Below are 20576 nucleotides of genomic sequence, written 5' to 3'. Positions count from 1 at the left end.
TAATAAAAGATAGAGAAGAAAACATGGGTGATATGTTCTGTGGTATCAACAATAAAGTGTTTTTTTTTTTTATGACCCAACACCTGTGGCAAGGTAACTGAAACTAAAATGAATATGTTGCCTCAAATTAAAATGCCTCTATATGGTAAAAGAAAATACAATTTAAAGGGCATCCTATTGAATGAGAGAAAATATTCACACAAAATATGACAGATAAAGGATAACAATCAAGATGTATATATATATATATATGTATTTAAAAAACTAATCAAAAACAACAAAAAAAATTAATGGATAGCAGATAGGAACAAACAATTCACAGAGACTATGCAGATATCCAATAGGCATATAAAAAAATGTTCATTGTCTCTTCCAATAAAAGTGATGTGGTTAAAACCACAATAAGATACCGTCTCACACCTGTGAGAATGGTACATATTAAAAAGATCTGACAGGTGTTGAAGAGGATGCAGAGAATAAGGAACCCTAGTACACTGTTAGTGTGAATAGAAAGTGGTGCAAACATTGTGGAAAGCAATCTGAACTTAGCTTAAAAAACTTAAAATGGAAATATTGTACAACCCAGCAATCCCCCACTCATGGGCGTCTATCCAAGGAATTTGAAACTATCAGCACAAAATCCATATGTTCCCAAATGTTCACAGCAGCATTATTTACAATAGCTAGGATATGGAAACAGCCTAAATATGCAGTGACAATTAGATCAAGAAGATATGGCATATCCACATTATACTGTAGGGTAAGGAAAAATGTCAGGCTTTTCTGCCCTCCTGCTATCAGGATAGATGATAGATCCTTGCGGTCCTGAATGCAGGCCTGATGGCAGGCACCTGGAGTAGGGTGTGGGCACAGGTAGATGGGATTCACCTGGGCTGAGACTGGGCTTTCAAGGGTGGCATCACGGGGACACCAATAGAAGCCGAGCAGAAGCCGAAAGAGAAGCCAAGAGAGAAGCAAAGAAGTAGAAGCAGAGATCACAGATAGAGTGAAGACTTAATGGGGGCTGGGAGGCCTGCCAGCCTCCCGCCCCCCCCCACGCCCCCCAGGCCCCCTACCTGTCATGTACATGGTAAATACCAATAAAAGGCCTGCAAAAGCCACTGAGGACTCTGACTCCTCCTTTACCCAGTCTGCATGGGATCAGAAAACCTGCTCAGTGGTCATTCCTGACCCTACAGACTTGAAACAAAAGATCATCCTTTACTAGAATGTCACTGTTCCGTGTTGATTTCTGAAAGCCAAAGAAAATGGGTTTTTGTAATAAAAGCCATTTTAAAGAAGACTGTGTAATCCCATGCTATGAAATAGCAAACACACTCTTTCTATATTGTTTGTTTTGTTGTTACTTAACCCAAGACAAGGCGTTTCCTTTTGGTGGAAGAAGGGATAGTTTTCCCAGGTCTGGAGACTAAACAATTTAGTAGGCATTTCACGTACAGCTCACATAAAGGGGATTTGCATATGAACTTGTTTCAACAAGGAAACACATCTGAACGTGTTTCGTGGGAACTATCTCTATGGCAGCTCCTTTTGACCATCTCCTTTTCTTTTCTTCATCCCTACAGGTTACGGGATTGAAACTGTCTCAGGACCTAGATGATCTTGCCATTCTCTACCTGGCCACAGTGCAAGCCATTTCTGTAAGACTCTTTAATAACATTTTGAGACTCAGGACTACCAGTAAACTTTAAACCACATACATCCCCGAAATATATGCTTTTGTGACAGGATTCTTAATTAAGAGAGTGCCTGCCAAAAAGAGATGCTTGTTTTTCCTGGAAGGAAATGTTGACAAAGATCTTCACCTGCTTCTAGTAACCTCACACAGCTGAAAGCTTTGCAAAGGAGTTAAAATCTTTAAACATCAGACTTGTCATTTATCTAATGTGTTTTCTAAGTTCAATTAAATAGAAGCAAGCAGAGGCCATCTATGCTTGTACTATGAAGTTCATATAAAGGATGTCCACAATTATAAAATGCGTGCTATAGTTCACTGCAAAGGAATTCATTTAATTCTTTTAAATATAAGCTTCCTTAGAACATAAACATGTTTGTTTTAGATCATTAGCTGCTTCAATGAGAGACTTGGATGGTGAGGTCGGGAGAAAAGCGAGAATTTAAATCTAAAGTGTTAGGGTCTCCTAAGCTCAAATTCAAAAATGAAAACAAAATTCTAGAAGTTCAAATATCATTACCAAAGATCATATTCCCTAGAGATGATCCATGAATGGATTACAAGAGGTTTCTGAGCCCTAAAATCACTCATGAAAAACTGTATTGTACACATGCTAGCAAACATATCTCGGGGAGTTGGTCATGGGTTTCAGAGTCTCAGAGCTAATAGGAACTCTCCATAATAATAATCTATTGAGGTCCTCCCTGGTAGTGCAAGGGGTTAAGATGCAACCTATGAAGCTGTCTGCAGCCTCTGCAGTACAAGTTCTAGCCCCGGCCAGGGAGCTACCCACGTGGTGCAGCAGACCGCTCCTGTCTCGCCCACTGCTCCCCTCAGCAGTGCATTTCAGTCCATCACCTTTTCTGTTCCCCGCTCTGTCTCTGCTGAATCCTCTCACCCCCCACACCTCTGGCCTGTACCCTGGTCCTTGTATGCATAAATAAATAGATCTTTTAAAAATAGTAATAATAATCTATTGAGGCTGAGAAAGAGAATGGAGACCAACAAAAAGGAAAGGTCAGCTCACTAAATTCTGGTTCAAAATTTGGTTTTCTGAACCAAGTTATTTAAAGCTTTTGTTTGCGTGTTAATGCTATATGGACATATTTACATGCTAGTCAGTTATTTTGTTTCTCCAACATAACCTTTTTCATAACCTCATTGCTTTAGAACAATGTAGATTTTCCCCAACAATACTAAGCAGATTTATCACCAATAAATGTGCTTTTTCTTATATTCAAATTTGTTCAGGTGTCTGAACATATGATAAGAGGCAGAATTTCCCAGCTACTAACAGAATAGACAGTTTTTAGGTAGCTGCATAGGGTATAGAATCAGTCAGCTTGATTAAACAATCCTTTTAGTTTGTGGGCCAGTTTGACTGTGTCTTCCTAAAGCAACTGTTTTATTGATTTAATAGCTTGGCCAGTTCAGTGAAATCAATCAACCTGCTTTATTTATGGGAACTTGGTCAAAAACAGACAATTCTGACATTTATCAGAATGGATAAAATGAATAGTAAGGTGAAAAGGGAGATCAAAAACATGCATCCAAAAAGAAGAGCAAAGCAAAAAAAACAATGTACATCAGTGGTAAATATATTTATTATCATCATGATGATGATAATAATAGTAAATAATAGAGATTTGGGGTATTATGTGCTAGGCACTATGCTAAATATTTTACAAACATTACCTTACCCAACCTTATGAAGTAATTATTAATATATTCCCCATTCCACAGATTAGAAGCCTAAACCTCAGTGAGGCTAATTAACTCGCTTAGTTTCATGCCACTAATAAATGGGAGAGTTGTGATTTGACCCCAACAAATTGATAAAGTAAAACTAGATACATGAAGTATTGAGAAACCTTTGTTTTCTGATTTGTATGAAAAGTCTTTTAGTGGAGTGATCAGCTTGCACTGAGTTGAATAATCCTGTAAAAATCAAAACAGAGTGATGCTCATAAAGTCCACGTTAAGAGGCAGACTTGAAGAACGAGGCCAAACAGGATGTGCTAAGGGCACTGTCACTAGTGTGACATCATGAGACTGTTCTTTTCATTGACCCTCTCTCTCTGGGCCAGGCACCAAACAGTGTCTTGCCCACCTGAATTTAGGGCAGCAACCCTCTAAGTAGGTGGGATTGTCCTTATTTCACAGACATGAAAAACCATGTCCTACAGTCAAACAATGGTACATGGCAGAGTTGGAATTTGAACCTCTAGTGTCTCACTCCCAAGCTTCTATTCTTCACACTGTACCAAGCTGCATTTATCCTTGATGTATTAGTAAAAGCTTCATGGACAAAATAAGCTTTCAGGCATTCCCAGGAATAGTTTTCACTTGACACATCTTAGAAAACATTGTTAATTTGGCCAGGATTGTCTCACAGAGATCTCCTTCCTGGTAAGAGCACTCAGCAAGAGTCCAAGAATATAATATATACATGAGGTTAAATTTAATGCAGGGGGTGGGGGGAGTGCCAGATACATTTTCCCAAATGCCACACTCTTGGAAAATCAATCTCGTATTTAATGGGCCCTACGTGTATTAAAAGCTATCATATTTATTCTGTCCATTGTCTTAATGACCTTAATAATAACACAAAGGGAAGGCAATTTAAGACAGAGATCTTTCAATAAGGTTTTATTGTGGAGTCAGTTGAATTGGAAAGAGTTCAGTCTGTTTTACAAAAAATATCTGGTTGTGCTGATCTTATATGCAGAAATGTGCATTGTAGGGAAGCATTCTGATAACATAATTTCTTAGTATATTTAAGTTGAAAAAATCATTTTTATTTCTTTAAGTCTGAACGTTGCCCTGGCACCAATGTGTTGTTAATAAAGTTAAAGTTAAATGAATTCCTCTCTTTAGTAATATCTGTAGATAGTATTTTATAAGAATAGAATGAAATTAAAGAGATTGTAATGAAGTTAACTTTGTGTGAAACGGTCCATGAAGTAAAAATTCTCTCTTGATCGCACTTAATTGAAAGACCTGTCAAACATCCAGTTTATCCATAGCCTGTTCATCTATAGTTTTCTTTTCTGAACAGACCCTTAAAAAGTACTATTTGCATTTGAAGTCTCTCAATTTGCATTTGGCTCTGTACATTCCCAATGGAATGGGCTAATTTTAATTTAAATTTCTCTGTGAAAACATTTTTTCCAGAAAGGTGAGCACAAAATCATTTTAGCACAAAGCCCTTTGGTGAGGGCGGTTAAGGAGGGTGGAGCTTTTCACAGAGTGGAGTCTGGGACAGGGATGGGAATGCCCTGTAACTAACCGCCAGCCCGAGTGGGAAATCCAGCCGACAAAGACACACAGGGGAGAGACAGACTATCACAGCCGCTCTCGAGGGAGAGCCTCTTGTTTGAGTCTTTCCTCCTTTTTCCCAGGCAATGTGCTTTGTATTACTCTCCGCTCAGGCCTGCTAATCATGTGCGTCCTGGGTCTCTGGTTTTCGAAGTATCAATTTTGCATGGTATTTCCATCCATAGTGGGAGGCAGCTACCTTCCCCCACTTACTGACTGGATGGCCTTAGGCAATTTATATGACGCTTAATGGGGATAACATTTCGCAGTTTTAGAGTTTGTCATAAGGTTAGAGGTGACATTAAAGTGCATAGCAGAGCTCCTGGCATGTAGCTAATTACCAGAACACCTTCCATGTGCTGGAGTTTCTGTACACTGCACCAGCAACCACGCAAGGTGAGTATTACTATTTCATCAAATCTTAGACAATTTTTAATTTTTGTCATATTAACATTTCTGGCAATTTTTGGAATTTTCAAATGAATGAAGAATGGCATTATTCCTTTTATTTTTTTTTTCAATGAGAATGAAAACTGAGAAAGATTATATAGAGGTTTGATACAAGAAATAGATGAGATGCCTGAATGCCATCCTTGTTTTTTTTTAACTCAATGAAAGCCACACTGTAGCTACTCTCTGTCCATACCCCTGGAGTAGATTAGGATTTTCTGGAATCTACAGACAACAGTGATCCATGATGGATATGAGGGCATCTGTAGGCCTGAAATTATTTATACTACTACTTTGTATGGATTTTTTTTTCTGGAGAGGTCAGTAAGTTTTATCAGATCCTCAAGAGGGTTCATGACCCTCCAAAGCTTAAAAAAGAACATCTGGGGGTAATCAGCCATATTCAATATGCAGTATCTGGCTTTATACAACATGTTTTAATTTTTTTTTTAACACACTACATCTGTGGCTATCTTTAGAAGCCCAAGTTTCACCTAATCCATGCTCTTACCAGATTCACTAATGGCCTCACCAAACCCTGAAGACCTCCAGACTGGAACTTCTGTGCTTTTGCTCCTGAATTGCCCCTGCCCCTCAGCGTTTCCTCCACAGTAATCAGGATTTCGTGTCCCATGATTGCCTGTAGCCACTGTAGCCCAGGAGGACCCCTGTATACAGGGTAGGTAACTGCAGACAGCCTTGTCAAAGGAGGTCCTCTTGGCCTATACCCCACCCCCGAAAGAGGGGAGGAAACATCCTGGCCACTTCCAAATCCCTGTCCTTTACTTTGGTTAGACCTCTGATATAGCATGCCCTCAGGAAAAACTGCTCCTATGAACGCGGGTATCACTTCCTAGCTACACCATCACATCTTTACTAAATGTGAGATAGCTCCATTTTCCCTACAGCCCCAGCCCTGCTTCTCATTGGCAGCACCACCTGTGGCTTCCCAGATCCTTGCCCTCCTTATGTCCCTCGACTTTGCCCTTCTGCCTCAGCAACTCATCTTTGACCACACCTGGGTCTCTGTCAGCCCCCCCGGAATGTTCACTCTCAAAACACTTCAAGGTCTCTCTCTCAGCCATAACACCCTCTACTTTATTTCGCTCCTGAGCCCCTTTTTCAAACATCACCATGTTACTACCCCCTGAGGCGTTGTCATAGTTCATGTCTGTGATTTTAATCCTTACCTCAAAAGGTATAATTTATGACTTTCTACTACTTTAACTTCCAAAAAATTATGATTTTAACTATTCAAATATCCTAGCTAAAACTAAAAAATTGTACATTAAAATTCACCTCAATGAACCTGTAGTATTATTTTCTTCTCAAGCATTTTTACTGAACAGGACAAGAGCAGGTATGTTAGGAAGATATGGAAACAGAGAATCCCTGAGCCAACCAGAGCACGTGATTTTTGCATCATTGCAGATCTTCAAAGATCAAGTAGGAAAGGCTTCTGGCTCTGGAATTCACAATACTAGAGAGACACTCCCTGATTTCAAGTGATAATAAAGGTCAGCTTACCTTAACTTTGCTGTGTGAAGACTTTGTCTCAATTCTTCGGCAATCAGAACCCCCTTTCCTTGTCTCTGCTGTGGAATTCTTTGGCACTTTTCCAAAGATCCCTCCTCTTCAGTTCCTGTTTAGGGAAGGGAAACTGATCAGGGACCAGTGACCATTATTTGCAGAGCAGTATTGCCCATCACTCCTTTCCCAGGACCTAACAGAGGACCTGGGCCACAATGGACACTCATCAAACACTTGCTTGAATGAACTGTGTTAATATTGACTGCTCACGTTGCAGTGTCCTATCACTACCATTGGAAGCAAATGGTATAGTCATGAAAATTTTGGAGTTGGGCAGGCTCTGGTTGGAATTCCCTCTCTGCAGCTCAGTTAACCGTGTCATCAACGACAACATAAACTCCCCCCAGATCCTGAAATAGTGTGCAGAAAGCTCTTTGTGTGGTATCTGGCACTGGGTCCACACTTGGTAAATGCACCCATCGATTCCTGTGCAACTATACTGATGCTTTCTCCTGCTTTTCCCTCTCAGTTTGGGACCCGCCTCATTGTAGAGGCCATGGAGGCAGCAGGACACTCGATCAGCACTCTTTTCCTATGCGGAGGCCTCAGCAAGAACCCCCTCTTTGTGCAAATGCATGCGGACATCACTGGTAAGTCTGAGGAGGCGGAGAGGCCACCACTTTAGGCTTGGCAGCAAATAGGCATGGCAGAATCTAGACAGGGCTGGGAATAGGGGGAGGTAGATAGTATGCCACATTATTTTGAATATTTATGTTAAAAATACATTTTTTTCTGTAGATAAATATGAAATCTTCCATAGGACAGTTGACTTCTATGCAAATACAACTATTGAATAACAATGAGAAATGAGAAAAGAGAGATCATAAGGGCCAGATCTTACTTAATTCAGTTTTTACTTAGCAGGCTTGAGTTATCTCTTCCACTTCACGCACTGTGGGGCATATTGAAGAAGCACAAATGAGTAAGACCTGATCCCTCCCCCAAGGAGCTCAAGGTCTTCTGAGGAAGGCAGACAGCAAACACATGCATTAAATATAGTGGGGCAAGAGCTGAGTGAGATAAGCACAGAGTACTCTGCTAACACAGTAGGGCACCTGCCCCTGCTTGGACCTGTGATTGCACAGGGCAAGGGGTCTGGAGGAAGTGACCATGAGGCTGACTTGAGAAAGACTGCAGAGCCCAGCTGCTGTGGGAACCATGGGCCTGGCTGTAGATAAGAACTTCAGCACTAAAACCCTGAGATCCTCTGATTTCTTCTCAGCTCATCAGAATCAGGGATCATGATAGATGGGCTAATGCCTCCATGATCTGAGCAGACAACAGCAGAGCAGGATCTGAGCAGACAACAGCAGAGCAGGATCCCAGGGACATAACCCTGGACCCTTAGGAAGGGGCGCCATTGGCAGGAGACTTACTGGTATTGCAGGACTGTTCTGGGTATTTGTCTCTTTGGAGCTGATACCCTTGCCTTGTGCTCCTTTCTCTCCCAAAGTCTCCTAGGGACTGGTGTTCCCTCCTAAGGCCCATCCCATGATAACCAGGTACCAGGGCAGGGCAAGGGGAGAGAACCAGAGGAGATTGGATTCTGCTCGCCACCCCAAATCCAGCCTGATAATGAGCCTACCCAACACTGGCCTCCGTTCATAGCAATCGCTTGCTGTCCCCCATTCCCCGGATTCCTCACCTCTAATAGGTGGGTAGGTCAACGTGTCTGCCCCGACTTAGTTCATCATAGTTCCCTCCCCAGTCCAGGCAATGCACATTCTCACAGATGGGAGCTTTACCAAATATGATGGGCATAGTTGACCCCTGCACTTTGCAAGCGTCAGTTAAATAGGTTACTTTAGACTGATGCATGAGCCAGGAGATAGGATAAAAAATCACGCAGTGTCAGGGCTACCTGAAGATATTAAATATAGAAATTCCCGCCATTATCCAGGCCCCCACATGTGTCATTGTGAAGCTGTAACCCTCACATGGCACCAGCAGGCAGTGATTGGCATAGAGGAAAGAGAGGATTGGGGTGATGAATTAAACTGACTGTCCAAAGTCAAACAGTAAGGGACAGAGCCAGGCTTATAACCCAGGTATATCCAGGCCTGACATCCCTTATGCTGTGTTGCCCACCCAGGTTTCCTAACTTTTCTGCCCACTTTCTACCTAACCATTTGGTGCTAATTTCCCTTTCCAGGAGCCTCTAAAATCTACAGAAGTGGGCAGTTCTAAGGCAGGAAGAGGAAAGATATAAAAAGGAACCAAGATGATCTTATACATTTCCCTGAGGAAAAACCATACCTACATTTTGTCTAGATTTTGTCAGAGAGCTGGATCGGATAAGGTTCAGACTTCAAACCTGATCTGTGAGGGACTTTCCAATTCCCAGCCCTCCAATAGCTTCAGAGGCTTCCTACCTGGATGCAGGAGGGAGATACAATAAGCCTTGGCTAACTTGTTACCCAGAGAAGGGGAAAAGGGCCTCAGTGCAGTGTAATCCCCGTGACCTTGGGCCCCTGGCTGGGCTTTGCAGCTCTGACCTTTGTGAAAGTGGGTCCCCTTCCAGGCCTCACACCCTTGAGCTGACTCAGAAGCAGGGGGTGCAGTGGCTTCTCAGAAAGTTCTGCTTTGGGAACTGTTCTCCTTCTTCAGGCTGTTGAATGAAAAGGCTGTTAATCGTTATATGAATTCCGATTGAAACTGGACCCTTTGTCTCTGACTATGGACCAGTTACAGTTCCAGACAAAGGGACCTTTTCTTTGGCCTGGAATTCCTCTGCCTTGGGAAGTCTGTGACTGACAAGTGATGGCAAAGTGCATCTGCCTTTAAATGCTTTGGGTTCTGCTAAACTCATTAATGCATCAGATAAAATAGTTCACATTCCAGGCAGAGCTGCCTTCTTCCTCTCCCTCACCCAGCACTCAAAAAAAAAAAAAAAAAAGGAACACATTTGCATCTGTGCTTGTAAAAGACACGTACACAAGCAGTGGGTGTATAGGTAGAGTCTCAGGGGCCCTTAAACATAGTAATTACTCAGTTTTCTTGCAAGATTTAGAGATCATAGATCTGGTATGTAACTCAAAGGAATATATGTGAAAAACACAAGGGATTTGGAAGATTCTTTGGAAATAGCGTGGAGTTTTGAAAAGAGTGGAAGGCCCGCTCTGTGACTTTGGACTAGTTCCTTTACCTCTCTGAGCCTCATTTCCCTCTTCTGAAAGTCAGAAATAGTATTTCCTTTCTATAGATTGTGCTGAGGATTAAATGCCTGTGAGTTTTTGCGCACTGAGTTCTGTGTCTGACTCAAAGTAGTTGTTCAATAAATGTTAGTTTACATCTCCCCTTGAGGCAGTCCCCTGCCCAAAAGGAGGTGCCTTTGAAAAAAAAAAAAACACACAGTTGATTATTTTGTTAAGCAAATCCTTTCCATTTGGAGAACAACCTGCTCCCTGCAAGCAGGGGGAGCAGAGCTTTGCCATCTTGGGGAATGTCTTCTCCATGAGGAGGAGCCTCCTCTTCCCTGGGCATTTAATGTTACCTGTGGTTTCGAGAAATACTTGGTGTATACTGACTAATTATAGGTCTCCCCCACTGACTTGGGACTAAATGTTCCTCCCTTTAAACTTTGTTTTTCAGTTCTGGCAATTTCAGTAGGGGTTTCCCTCTTTCTGTCTCATCCATTACTGAAATCATTTGTCCCTGCATTTATTCACGCACAAGCTCTCTCTGAACTCGGTTTGTGTCTGCAAAGAAGAATAATGCCCTGCCAAGAGGGTTATTACAAACAGGAAAAGTAAGCTCAGGGTGCTCACCCACGTCCAGAGAGTACAGGGGGGGAGCCCGGGGACACAAGTGTCAGTACCAGTCAGTACCACAAGTGTCAGGTCCAGACAGGGGAGCGATGACACACTTGAATGGAGTCCCTGCAGAGGAGCCTAATAAATGGTGTACTTACAGAGGTGTGAGCAGGGTGTGGGCCGTCAGGCAGCACCTTGGGGTTACTCACGGTTGAAACCACCCTGCCTTTGTAGGACTCTGGACAGGAAGGTGACCAGCCTGAGTCAGGGGCAAGGAGACCAGGGATGTGGGCCACAGAGGCCAGTCTCTGCAGATCTAGAGCCAGTTGGGAAGGGAAGAGATGGGATTGGCCTGAGGGGCAAAAGGCAGCAGTGAGTTGGTTCCACTAATAGGGGTGAGGGGAGACTGCAGAGATCATGTACATTTGAATTATCATAACATTTAGTACTAATTTAGTGCATTCTCTAAGCCAAACCTAGTTTTCAGTGCTTAAGAGTGCACTTGCTTATGAGTGCACTTACAATCCTTGCAGCAACCTTGTGAGGTAGGTGGAATTGTAACCCTATTTTGCATATGGGATAAATGAGGCTCAGAGAGGTTAGGTCACTTGCCTAATATCATACAGCTCTGTTGGCAAGGAAGCCAGAACTCCAGCCCTGGCAGTCTGGCTCCAGCACCCTTTGGATTGCAGTTGGGGAGAACAGTTTATGGGGTATAAGGAGGGGCAAAGAGGTGAATGGGGTGAATGGCATTTGGAGGTGGGGATTGTGGTGATGGTGCTTGGGTGCATTGGTGAAGGAAATTCTCTGGGGTCTGAGGGAGGGGGGAAGCGAATATTGTTTAAAAATGAACAATGATGTAAAAAATGAATTTAAAAAAGTCATCCAGTCAAGGGGTCACACTGCCATCTGCACAATGCCTGGGTTCTGCTGAGGCAAGCAGTGTTTTCCCCTGAGTTGGCCAGCTCAGTCCTTCAGTGGGGCCTCATATCTAACATCCTCTGGGTGAGTGATAGGCACCTGCCCTGTCCCTTCCTTACAGCTCTTTCTAGTCCAGGTGAAGTGCATATAGAGGGCTCCCCTCACCACATATTCATCCTAACAGTGGCAGCCACCATAGGCCAGGGATGTGCTAAGACCTTGTGTGTCTCTCACTAGCCTCATAGCAAACCTGTGTGATAAGTCTGATGCCCATTTTGTGCAGGAGGAGACTGAGGCTAGAGTGTCAGTGACTTTCTTAAGGACACAGACATAATGGACTAGGAAACAAACCTAGGCCTGAGTCTTTCACAGAGACTCCATCATGCCTGACACCTTGTCAGCAGTCTAAGGCGCACACCCTGCAGTGTGAGGCCAGGTTCAAGCCCCTGGGGTATGTGGAAATCCTGTTTCCTGCCCTCTCTTCCTGGGACACTGGGGCAGCTCACCAGCCCCAGAGCAGGTGGGTGAGTGACATCGTGGCGGTGCAGAGAAGGCTATCAGGGAAGTCTTCCCAGAAAAGGAGAGAGACATCCAGTCTTCGGAAAAGCATCGCTAACATCTTAGAAAGATTTTATAGACCGGCCACAAAGCTTACCTCTGTGGAGTTTGCTGCCATCTCCTGATTAGCAAATATATTTGTGTTTACACTATAGAGCTTTTTTTTATTACAGACACACATGTAAAATCCTAGAATTTTAAAGTGTTTCTGCTAACCTTAAGTACACCACAAGACCTAACCTTGGCAGTTGGCATGCAGAGCACTCCTCCCTGCCTGGATGGCCCTGCTCTTCCTGTACATGCCTTCTTTTTTTTAAAGATTTATTTATTTATTTATACAAGCACTGGGTACAGCCAGAAGCATGGGAGGGTGAGAGAATTCACCAGAGACAGAGCGGGGAACAGAACAGGCAGAAGGACCGAAGTACACTGCCAAGGGGAGCAGCGGGCGGCAGGAGAGGTCTGCGCTCCATGTGGGCTCCATGTGGGACTCTCACTGGCGGCCGGGGATTGAACCAGCACTGCAGAGGGTGCGGGCAGCTTCACAGGCCAGTGTTCAACCACTGTGCCACCAGGGAAGCCCTGTAAATGCCTTCTTAATCCCCACCTCCACTGGGTAACAACCCTTTCAACACCCCAGAGATAGTTCTTTCATCATTTGAGTGCTAGATATTAGTTCCATCCCAGGGATTCATCTGTGAACAAAGCCCCCATCCTCATGAAGTTTATGTTCTAGAAGGTAGACAGGAGAAACAGACAAGCCAGCCATGGAGTGTCGGGCAACAATGGGGAAACAGACGGTGGAGAGCTGTTATTTTAAATCAGGTGGTTGGTGGGAAGAAGATGTGGATGCCGACACTTGAAGGAGAAAAAGGGAGTCGCCTTGTGGACATCTGGGAGAAAATGATTCAGACAGAAGGGCCCTGAAGCAGACTCAAGAAAGAGCAAGGAGCCAGGACAATGTGGAAGGGAGCAGGAGACCCGGAGGGGAGGAAGCAGCCCCCATCCTGGAGACTCTTGGGAGGTCAGCCGGCGGGAGGGCTTTGGCTTGTGTCTGAAAACAATAGGAAGCCTCTGGAGGGACTCATCATCCCCTCTTACTAGTTCCTTTTTCTTAGCATATCTCAGAGAACCAGCCCCTGCATGGTCTTTATCTCTTTCTCCTCTATCTCCCCTTTGAGATGTGAGTAGCAGAACAGTCAGTTTCTCTGTGTTGCCTGGGCTCAGCAGTTCAGCAGCTATTTGTTGAACTGAACCCAATGCCAGATAGCAGCTAGCAGAAGCCTGGGAAGCCTGGGCCAGTAGTTCTCATGAATTGACACATGTGGTATTGACTCTCCTGGGGCTCTGGGCTACTGCACTACCAGGCATAAGCACTGAAATCCTTTAGAGATAGGTCATCTTAAAGAACAGGGACCTGCAGGGGGTGGAGAGGAGTTGCCCATTGATGCCTTCAAGTCAAGTGTTTTTGTTGCTGTGGTTATTTGCTGGCTCACCACACTCTCCCCAGCCTGCTCCCTAACCAAGGTGTGGCCTTGTCCTGTGCAGGCATGCCTGTGGTCCTGTCGCAAGAGGTGGAGTCTGTTCTCCTGGGTGCTGCTATTCTGGGTGCCTGTGCTTCGGGGGATTTCTCCTCTGTACAGGTAGGTAAGGACCAAGGGGCAGACCATGCCCTTCCCCTGTCTGGGACTGTCCTTCCTCTTGACAACAGCTCCCATCTTGCAAAACACACATAAGATGTAATTAAGAAATGATAGGTTCCAGCCAGGGAAGCACAAACACTTCCAGCCGTAGACATATTTATTGAAGTTTTCATTTTGGTTGCCTCTGTTAGCGTTGGTTCCTTTCTTTTTCTGTTGATTTGATTTTTTTCCTCTTTAATATACCTCTTAAATTATTCTTTTAAATTTCCCCTTGACCATTTTTCTTTTAGCAAGTGAAACAGAGAATGTTCAAAACTTAACTTTTTCTTGTAAATTAAGCACCTTGATCTCTGACAAGAGACACAAATAAAAATGTTAGCACAAAAGGAATTAAAAGGGAAAATAAGGAACAAAGACATAGGAAGATGGAAACAACTTGGTGGTCATCATTGAACACACAGTTTGGCTCTGAGTTTCCTGGCAGCCAAGACAAAAAAGAACACATGATAAATTTCATAATTCTTACTTTCAAAAAGAGGAAACACTCTTGTGGGAGACAAAGCTTTTCCTACCACCAAATTGCAAAACATATTTCTCACATGGGTTTTATGGAGAGACTTTGAGAGATGAAACACCAGTATTAACAAAAGAATTACCAAAAGGAAAGAAGTCGGATAGGTACTGGCTGAGAGCACAGTCTCTGGAGTCACATTTAGTCCTATAATAACTCTATGTTCCCATTTCATAGTTGAGGAACCTGGAGCATAAAGAAATGAAAGTGGAAACAGCTAGTAAGTCCCGAAACCAAGAAGCCTCCCAAACTCTCAACTGAGAGTTCAAGAAATACTTGTTCAGTTGAGAACCAGAGAGCTTATTTACATAACTGGCCCAAGGTCTCAAGATCAGAACTAGAGCCATGTTTTCTACCAGTAACCTAAAAATTATATCTGTACTTATTGTGACCCTCTTAGGAACCAGGAACTATGCTGGGTGCTTTTCATATAATCTACCCGGCACCTGTAACAAACTACATGGACAACAGAGATCTAGAAAGATTACAGAATTTAAGGGTATACTGTTAGGAACAGACAAACACAGTATCTGCTCTTTGTACCCCATTTTGGGAAGTATGAATATTATTTACCCCAAGAAATACCTGTGAAATATCTTCCAAAGACTGTACACATTCGTGAATGCTTGTGAATTTTAACTAAAAATTTTAGGCAAAGATTGTCACACTGAATTCTCCACTTCAGGATATGCTGGTACTTACATACATCATATGGAGAGATTTACTGTTGAAATATCAAGACTTGTCAATAATTAATTTTGGTATATCAACTCACAAAGATGTTCTCCCAACAGGATGCCTTGTTCTTCCTCAAACAAATTATAATAGCTGAAGTAAAACAGTAGAGATGCTTACTAAGGCCCTCCATAGCTTACCTCATATTATGGACTGAATATTTTATGTCCCATCAAAATTCATGATGGAAGTCTTAATACTATTATGTGGTAGTTTATGGAGTTTCAGCCTTTAGAAGGTAATTTGGGCTAGATGAGGTCATGAGGGAAAGGCCCTCATGGCAAGATTGGTATCCACATAAGAAGAGACCCCAGGAAGTTTGTGTGCACGCTCTTTCTCTCTCTACCATGTGTGGACCCAAAGAAAAGATAGCCTCTGCCAGGAATGAGGGCTCTCACCAGAATCTGACCAGGTTGGTACCTTGATCTTGAAATTCCATCATCCAGAACTGTGAGAAAATACATTTGTCTATCAGACCCAATCTATGGTTTTTATGATGAAAGCCCAAGTAGACTAAGACAGTTCATTTCATTTGGACACTCTCTCTGCCTGTGGGGTAGATATTTCTCTCATTGTGTTTATATGGAGAAACCTAAACAGAGAGAGATTTTAAATAATTTTCCCAAGGGACAGAAGCAAAGTGGAAACTAAGGTCTCTCTGGATCTATATCTTATATTGATTTTCATTCTTTCTCTATTTGTTTGATTTTTCTCTTTAATTTTCTTTTTTTTTTTTTTGACATCTTAAATATCTGAAGGCATTATGTGCTGAAAAGAAATGTGGTTGGTCACCCATCAGGACATAGTCCACAGGCCAAGCAGAGACTAGCATGATGAGAAGCAGCTTCCATGACTTAGGGTACTTTGCTGCTGTCGTAATCAAGCTGGAGTTTCCAGCTCTGAAAGGACTCTACACTCACTATGGAATGCATCTTCAAGGCATGAGATTTTCCATCAATCTTCAGGAACAGAATCTAAGATATGTCAGATTGAATATTAGAATCGGTGACTTGCATGGCAATTGCAAGGCTCACAACATCTTTTTTTGTTTTTGTTTTTGTTTTTTTTTTTTTATAAATTTTATTGTTATATTCCCCATACAATTGCAGCCCCCCCATTCTGACCCCAATCCCTCCCCTCCCGCCCCCGCCCCCCTAAAAGTGTCTCTAGTTCATAGTTTTTTGTTGATTTTGATTTTCACTTTCTTATAGTTATTCATTTTCCTGGTCCCTTATTTAAGTTTTCTAGATTCCTGCTATGAGTGAGACCATCCGGTATTTTTCTTTTTCTTTTTGGCTTATTTCGCTGAGCATGATCCCTTCCAGCGCCATCCATGTTGCTGCAAATTGCATGTGTTTATCTTTTTTGAATGCTGAGTAATATTCCATGGTATATATGTACCACATCTTCTTGATCCAGTCATCTATTTTTGGGCATTTGGGTTGTTTCCAAAGCTTAGCTATTGTAAACAGTGCTGCTATAAACATAGGGGTGCAGGTGTTCTTTGGAATTGATGTTTCTGTGTCCTTTGGGTAAATACCTAGGAGTGGAATTGCTGGATCATATGGAAGCTCTATGTTTAGTAGGTCCAGAAATCTCCACACAGCTTTCCACAGTGGTTGGACCAATTTGCACTCCCACCAACAGTGCAGAAGAGTTCCTTTTTCTCCACACCCTCGCCAACATTTGTTGTTGCTAGTTTTTTTAATATGTGCCATTCTCACTGGTGTAAGATGGTATCTCATGGTAGTTTTGATTTGCATTTCACTGATGACAAGTGATGTTGAACATTTTTTCATATGCCTGTTGGCCATTTGCATTTCCTCTTCAGAGAAGTTTCTTTTTAGCTCTTCTGCCCATTTTTTGACTGGATTATTTTCTTTGTTGTTGTTGAGTCTCATCAGCTCTTTGCAGATTTTTGTGATCAGTCCTTTATCATTAGTGTTGGGTGCAAAAATGTTCTCCCAGTTGGTGGGGTTTCTCTTTGTTTTTGTTATTGTCTCTTTTGCTGTGCAAAAGCTCTTTAATTTGATGTAGTCCCAGCTGTTTATCTTTGCCTTCACTATCACTGCTTTGGGTGATGTGTCTGTAAAGATGTCTTTGATGTGCAAATCACGTAGTGTTTTGCCTATATTTCCTTCTATATATTTTATGGTTTCAGGTCTTATGTCTAGTTCTTTAATCCATTTTGAGTTGATTTTTGTGTATGGTGTGAGGTGGTGGTCAAGCTTCATTCTTTTGCATGTAGCGACCCAGTTTTCCCAGCACCATTTATTGAACAAACTTTCTTTGCTCCAATGCATATTCTTTGCTCCTTTGTCAAAGATTAGTTGACCATAAATCTGGGGGTTTATTTCTGGATTTTCTATTCGATTCCATTGGTCTGTATGTCTGTTCTTGTTCCAATACCATGCAGTTTTGATGATTATGGCTTTGTAGTAGAGTTTGAAGTCTGGGAGTGTGATGCCTCCATTCCCTTCTTTTTTTTTCAGGAGAGCTTTGGCTATTCGGGGTTTTTTGTGATTCCATATGAATTTCATCAATAATTGTTCTATTTCTTTGAAGAATGACATTGAAATTTTGATTGGAATAGCATTGAATCTGTATATTGCTTTTGGAAGGATGGCCATTTTAATAATGTTTATTCTTCCAATCCATGAGCAGGGGATGTCTCTCCATTTCTTTGTGTCTTCTTCTATTTCTTTTAACAGTGTTTTATAGTTTTCTTTGTATAGGTCCTTTACCTCTTTTGTTAGATTTATTCCCAAATATTTGATTTTTTTTGTTTCAATAACAAAAGGGATGGTTTTTTTGATTTCTTCTTCTTCAGATTTATTGTTTGTGTATAGGAAGGCTACTGACTTTTGCGTGTTGATTTTGTTTGCTGCCACTTTACTGAACTGATTGATGAGTTGAAGTAGCTTTTCTGTGGAGTTTTTGGGGTTCTCTATGTATAATATCATATCGTCTGCAAATAGTGATAGTTTGACTTCTTCTTTTCCTATTTGGATTCCTTGGATGTCTTTCTCTTGTCTTATTGCCCTGGCTAGGACTTCCAGTATTATATTGAAAAGCAGTGGTGAGAGTGGACATCCTTGTCTTGTTCCAGATCTTAATGGAATTGCTTTCAGCTTTTCACCATTGAGAATGATACTGGCTGTTGGCTTGTCATAGATGGCCTTTATGATGTTGAGGTATGTTCCTTGTATCCCAAGAATTTCAAGGGCTTTTATCTTGAATGGGTGTTGCACTTTGTCGAAAGCTTTCTCAGCATCTATTGATATTATCATATGGTTTTTATATTTCTTTTTGTTGATGTGTTGGATAACGTTGAGTGATTTTCGGATGTTAAACCATCCTTGTGTCCCTGGAATGAATCCTACTTGGTCGTGGTGAATTATCTTATGGATACATTGTTGGATTCTGATAGCTAAAATTTTATTGAGGATTTTTGCATCAGTGTTCATTAAGGAGATTGGCCTGTAGTTTTCCTTTTTTGTGTTGTCCTTGTTCGGTTTTGGTATTAGTGTAATGTTGGCTTCATAGAACGTGTTTGGTATTGTCCCTTCCTTCTCAATTTTTTGGAAGAGTTTGTGAAGGATAGGCACTAATTCGTCTCTGAATGTTTGGTAGAATTCATTTGTAAATCCATCAGGTCCTGGGCTTTTGTTTTGGGGGAGGTTTTTGATTACCATTGCAATTTCGCTAATTGTAATTGGTCTGTTTAGGTGTTCTATTTCTTCTTTATCTAGCTTTGGGTGATTGTAGAGTTGTAGGAATTTGTCCATCTCCTCTAGATTGTTAAACTTGTTTCCATATAACTGTTCATAGTAGTTACTGATTATTCTTTTGATTTCTGCTGTGTCCGTTGTGATTTCTCCTCTTTCATTGATGATCCTGTTTATTTGTGCTTTCTCCCTTTTTTCCTTTGTGAGCCTGGCTAGGGGTTTGTCTATTTTATTGATTTTTTCAAAGAACCAGCTCTTGGTTTCATTGATCTTTTGGATTGTTTTTTTAGTTTCAATTTCATTTATTTCTGCTTTGGTTTTTATTATTTCTTTTCTTCTACTGGTTTTGGGGTTTTTTTGTTGTTCTTTTTCTAGATCTTTGAGCTTCGAGATTAGGTTGTTTCTTTGCGTTCTTTCTTGTTTCTTGATGTGAGCTTCTATTGCTATATATTTTCCTCTTATTACTGCTTTTGCTGCATCCCATACATTTAGGATATTGGTGTCCTCCTTGTCGTTCAATTCAAAAAATTTTTTAATTTCTTCTTTGATCTCCTCATTAGTCCAATGGTCTTCCAGTAGTGTGGTTTTTAATCTCCATGAGGTAGGAAAGTTCCTTGCCTTCTTTTTATGGTTTATTTCTAGTTTGATGCCTTCATGGTCAGAAAAGATGGTTGATATGATTTCAATCTTGGTGTATCTGTTGATGTTTGTCTTGTGCCCCAGTATGTGATCGATCCTGGAGAATGATCCGTGTGCGCTTGAGAAAAATGTGTACTCCGTTTTTTGGGGGTTTAGTGTTCTATAGATGTCTGTTAAGCCCAATTGCTCTAGGTCCTTATTTAGAGCTTTGGTTTCTTTACTTATTTTTTGTCTTGTTGATCTATCCATTGTTGATAGTGGTGTGTTGAAGTCTCCCACTACGTATGTGTTTTCTCTGATGTCTGTTTTCAGAGAGGACAACAGTTGTCTGATATATTTTGGTGCTCCTTCGTTTGGTGAGTATATGTTAATGAGTGTTATTTCTTCTTGAAGTATTGTCCCCTTGATCATAATGTAGTGACCATTGGGGTCTCTTTTTATCTTTTTGAGTTTGAAATCTGTTTTATCTGATATAAGTATAGCTGTTCCTGCTTTCTTTTTTGGTCCATTTGCTTGTAGGATTGTTTTCCATCCTTTAACTTTGAGCCTATTTTTATCTTTTGTAGCTAAATGTGTTTCCTGGAGACAGCAAAAGGTTGGGTTTTGTTTCTTAATCCAGGCTGCAACTCTGTGTCTTTTTATTGAAGAGTTTAGTCCATTTACATTTAGAGTTAATATTGATATGTTAACATCTGTATTTGCCATTGTGTTTGTCTTTCCTTTGATTTGATTTATTTATTCTTTTAATAACTTTTTTTTTTTTGGCCTTCTTTCATTGTTATTCGTCCCTCTGAGGTTCTGGCTTTAGGACTCCTTGTAGTATTTTTTGGAGTGGGGGTTTAGTTGCAATGAAATTCCGGAGTTTCTGTTTGTCTGGGAAGGTCCATATTCTTTCTTCAAAGAGGAAGGAGAGCTTTGCGGGATAGAGTATTCTTGGTTGGCATCTGTTTTCTTGGAGTCTGTTGACTATGTCCC

At 41.6% G+C, this 20576-nt stretch overlaps 1 protein-coding gene across 2 annotated transcripts in view; it reads left to right on the top strand.

Moving 5' to 3' along the window:
- Positions 1 to 20576, top strand: part of FGGY (FGGY carbohydrate kinase domain containing) — a gene marked incomplete at both ends in the record, with an annotated part of 393087 nt that overhangs the window by 295165 nt on the left and 77346 nt on the right. The window contains 3 exons of one of the 2 annotated variants that reach the window (XM_084243991.1): positions 1587 to 1661; positions 7524 to 7644; positions 13834 to 13928. In XM_084243991.1, coding sequence (XP_084100117.1) covers positions 1587 to 1661; positions 7524 to 7644; positions 13834 to 13928 — 291 coding nt within the window. Of the gene's footprint in view, positions 1 to 1545; positions 1662 to 7523; positions 7645 to 13833; positions 13929 to 20576 lie in introns of both variants that reach the window. The other variant, XM_084243992.1, reaches the window with a different exon arrangement.

This window comes from Talpa europaea, assembly GCF_964194135.1.
Source record: "Talpa europaea genome assembly, chromosome: 9".
Lineage (NCBI taxonomy): Eukaryota > Metazoa > Chordata > Mammalia > Eulipotyphla > Talpidae > Talpa > Talpa europaea.
This window is presented reverse-complemented; position numbering and strand designations above follow the sequence as displayed.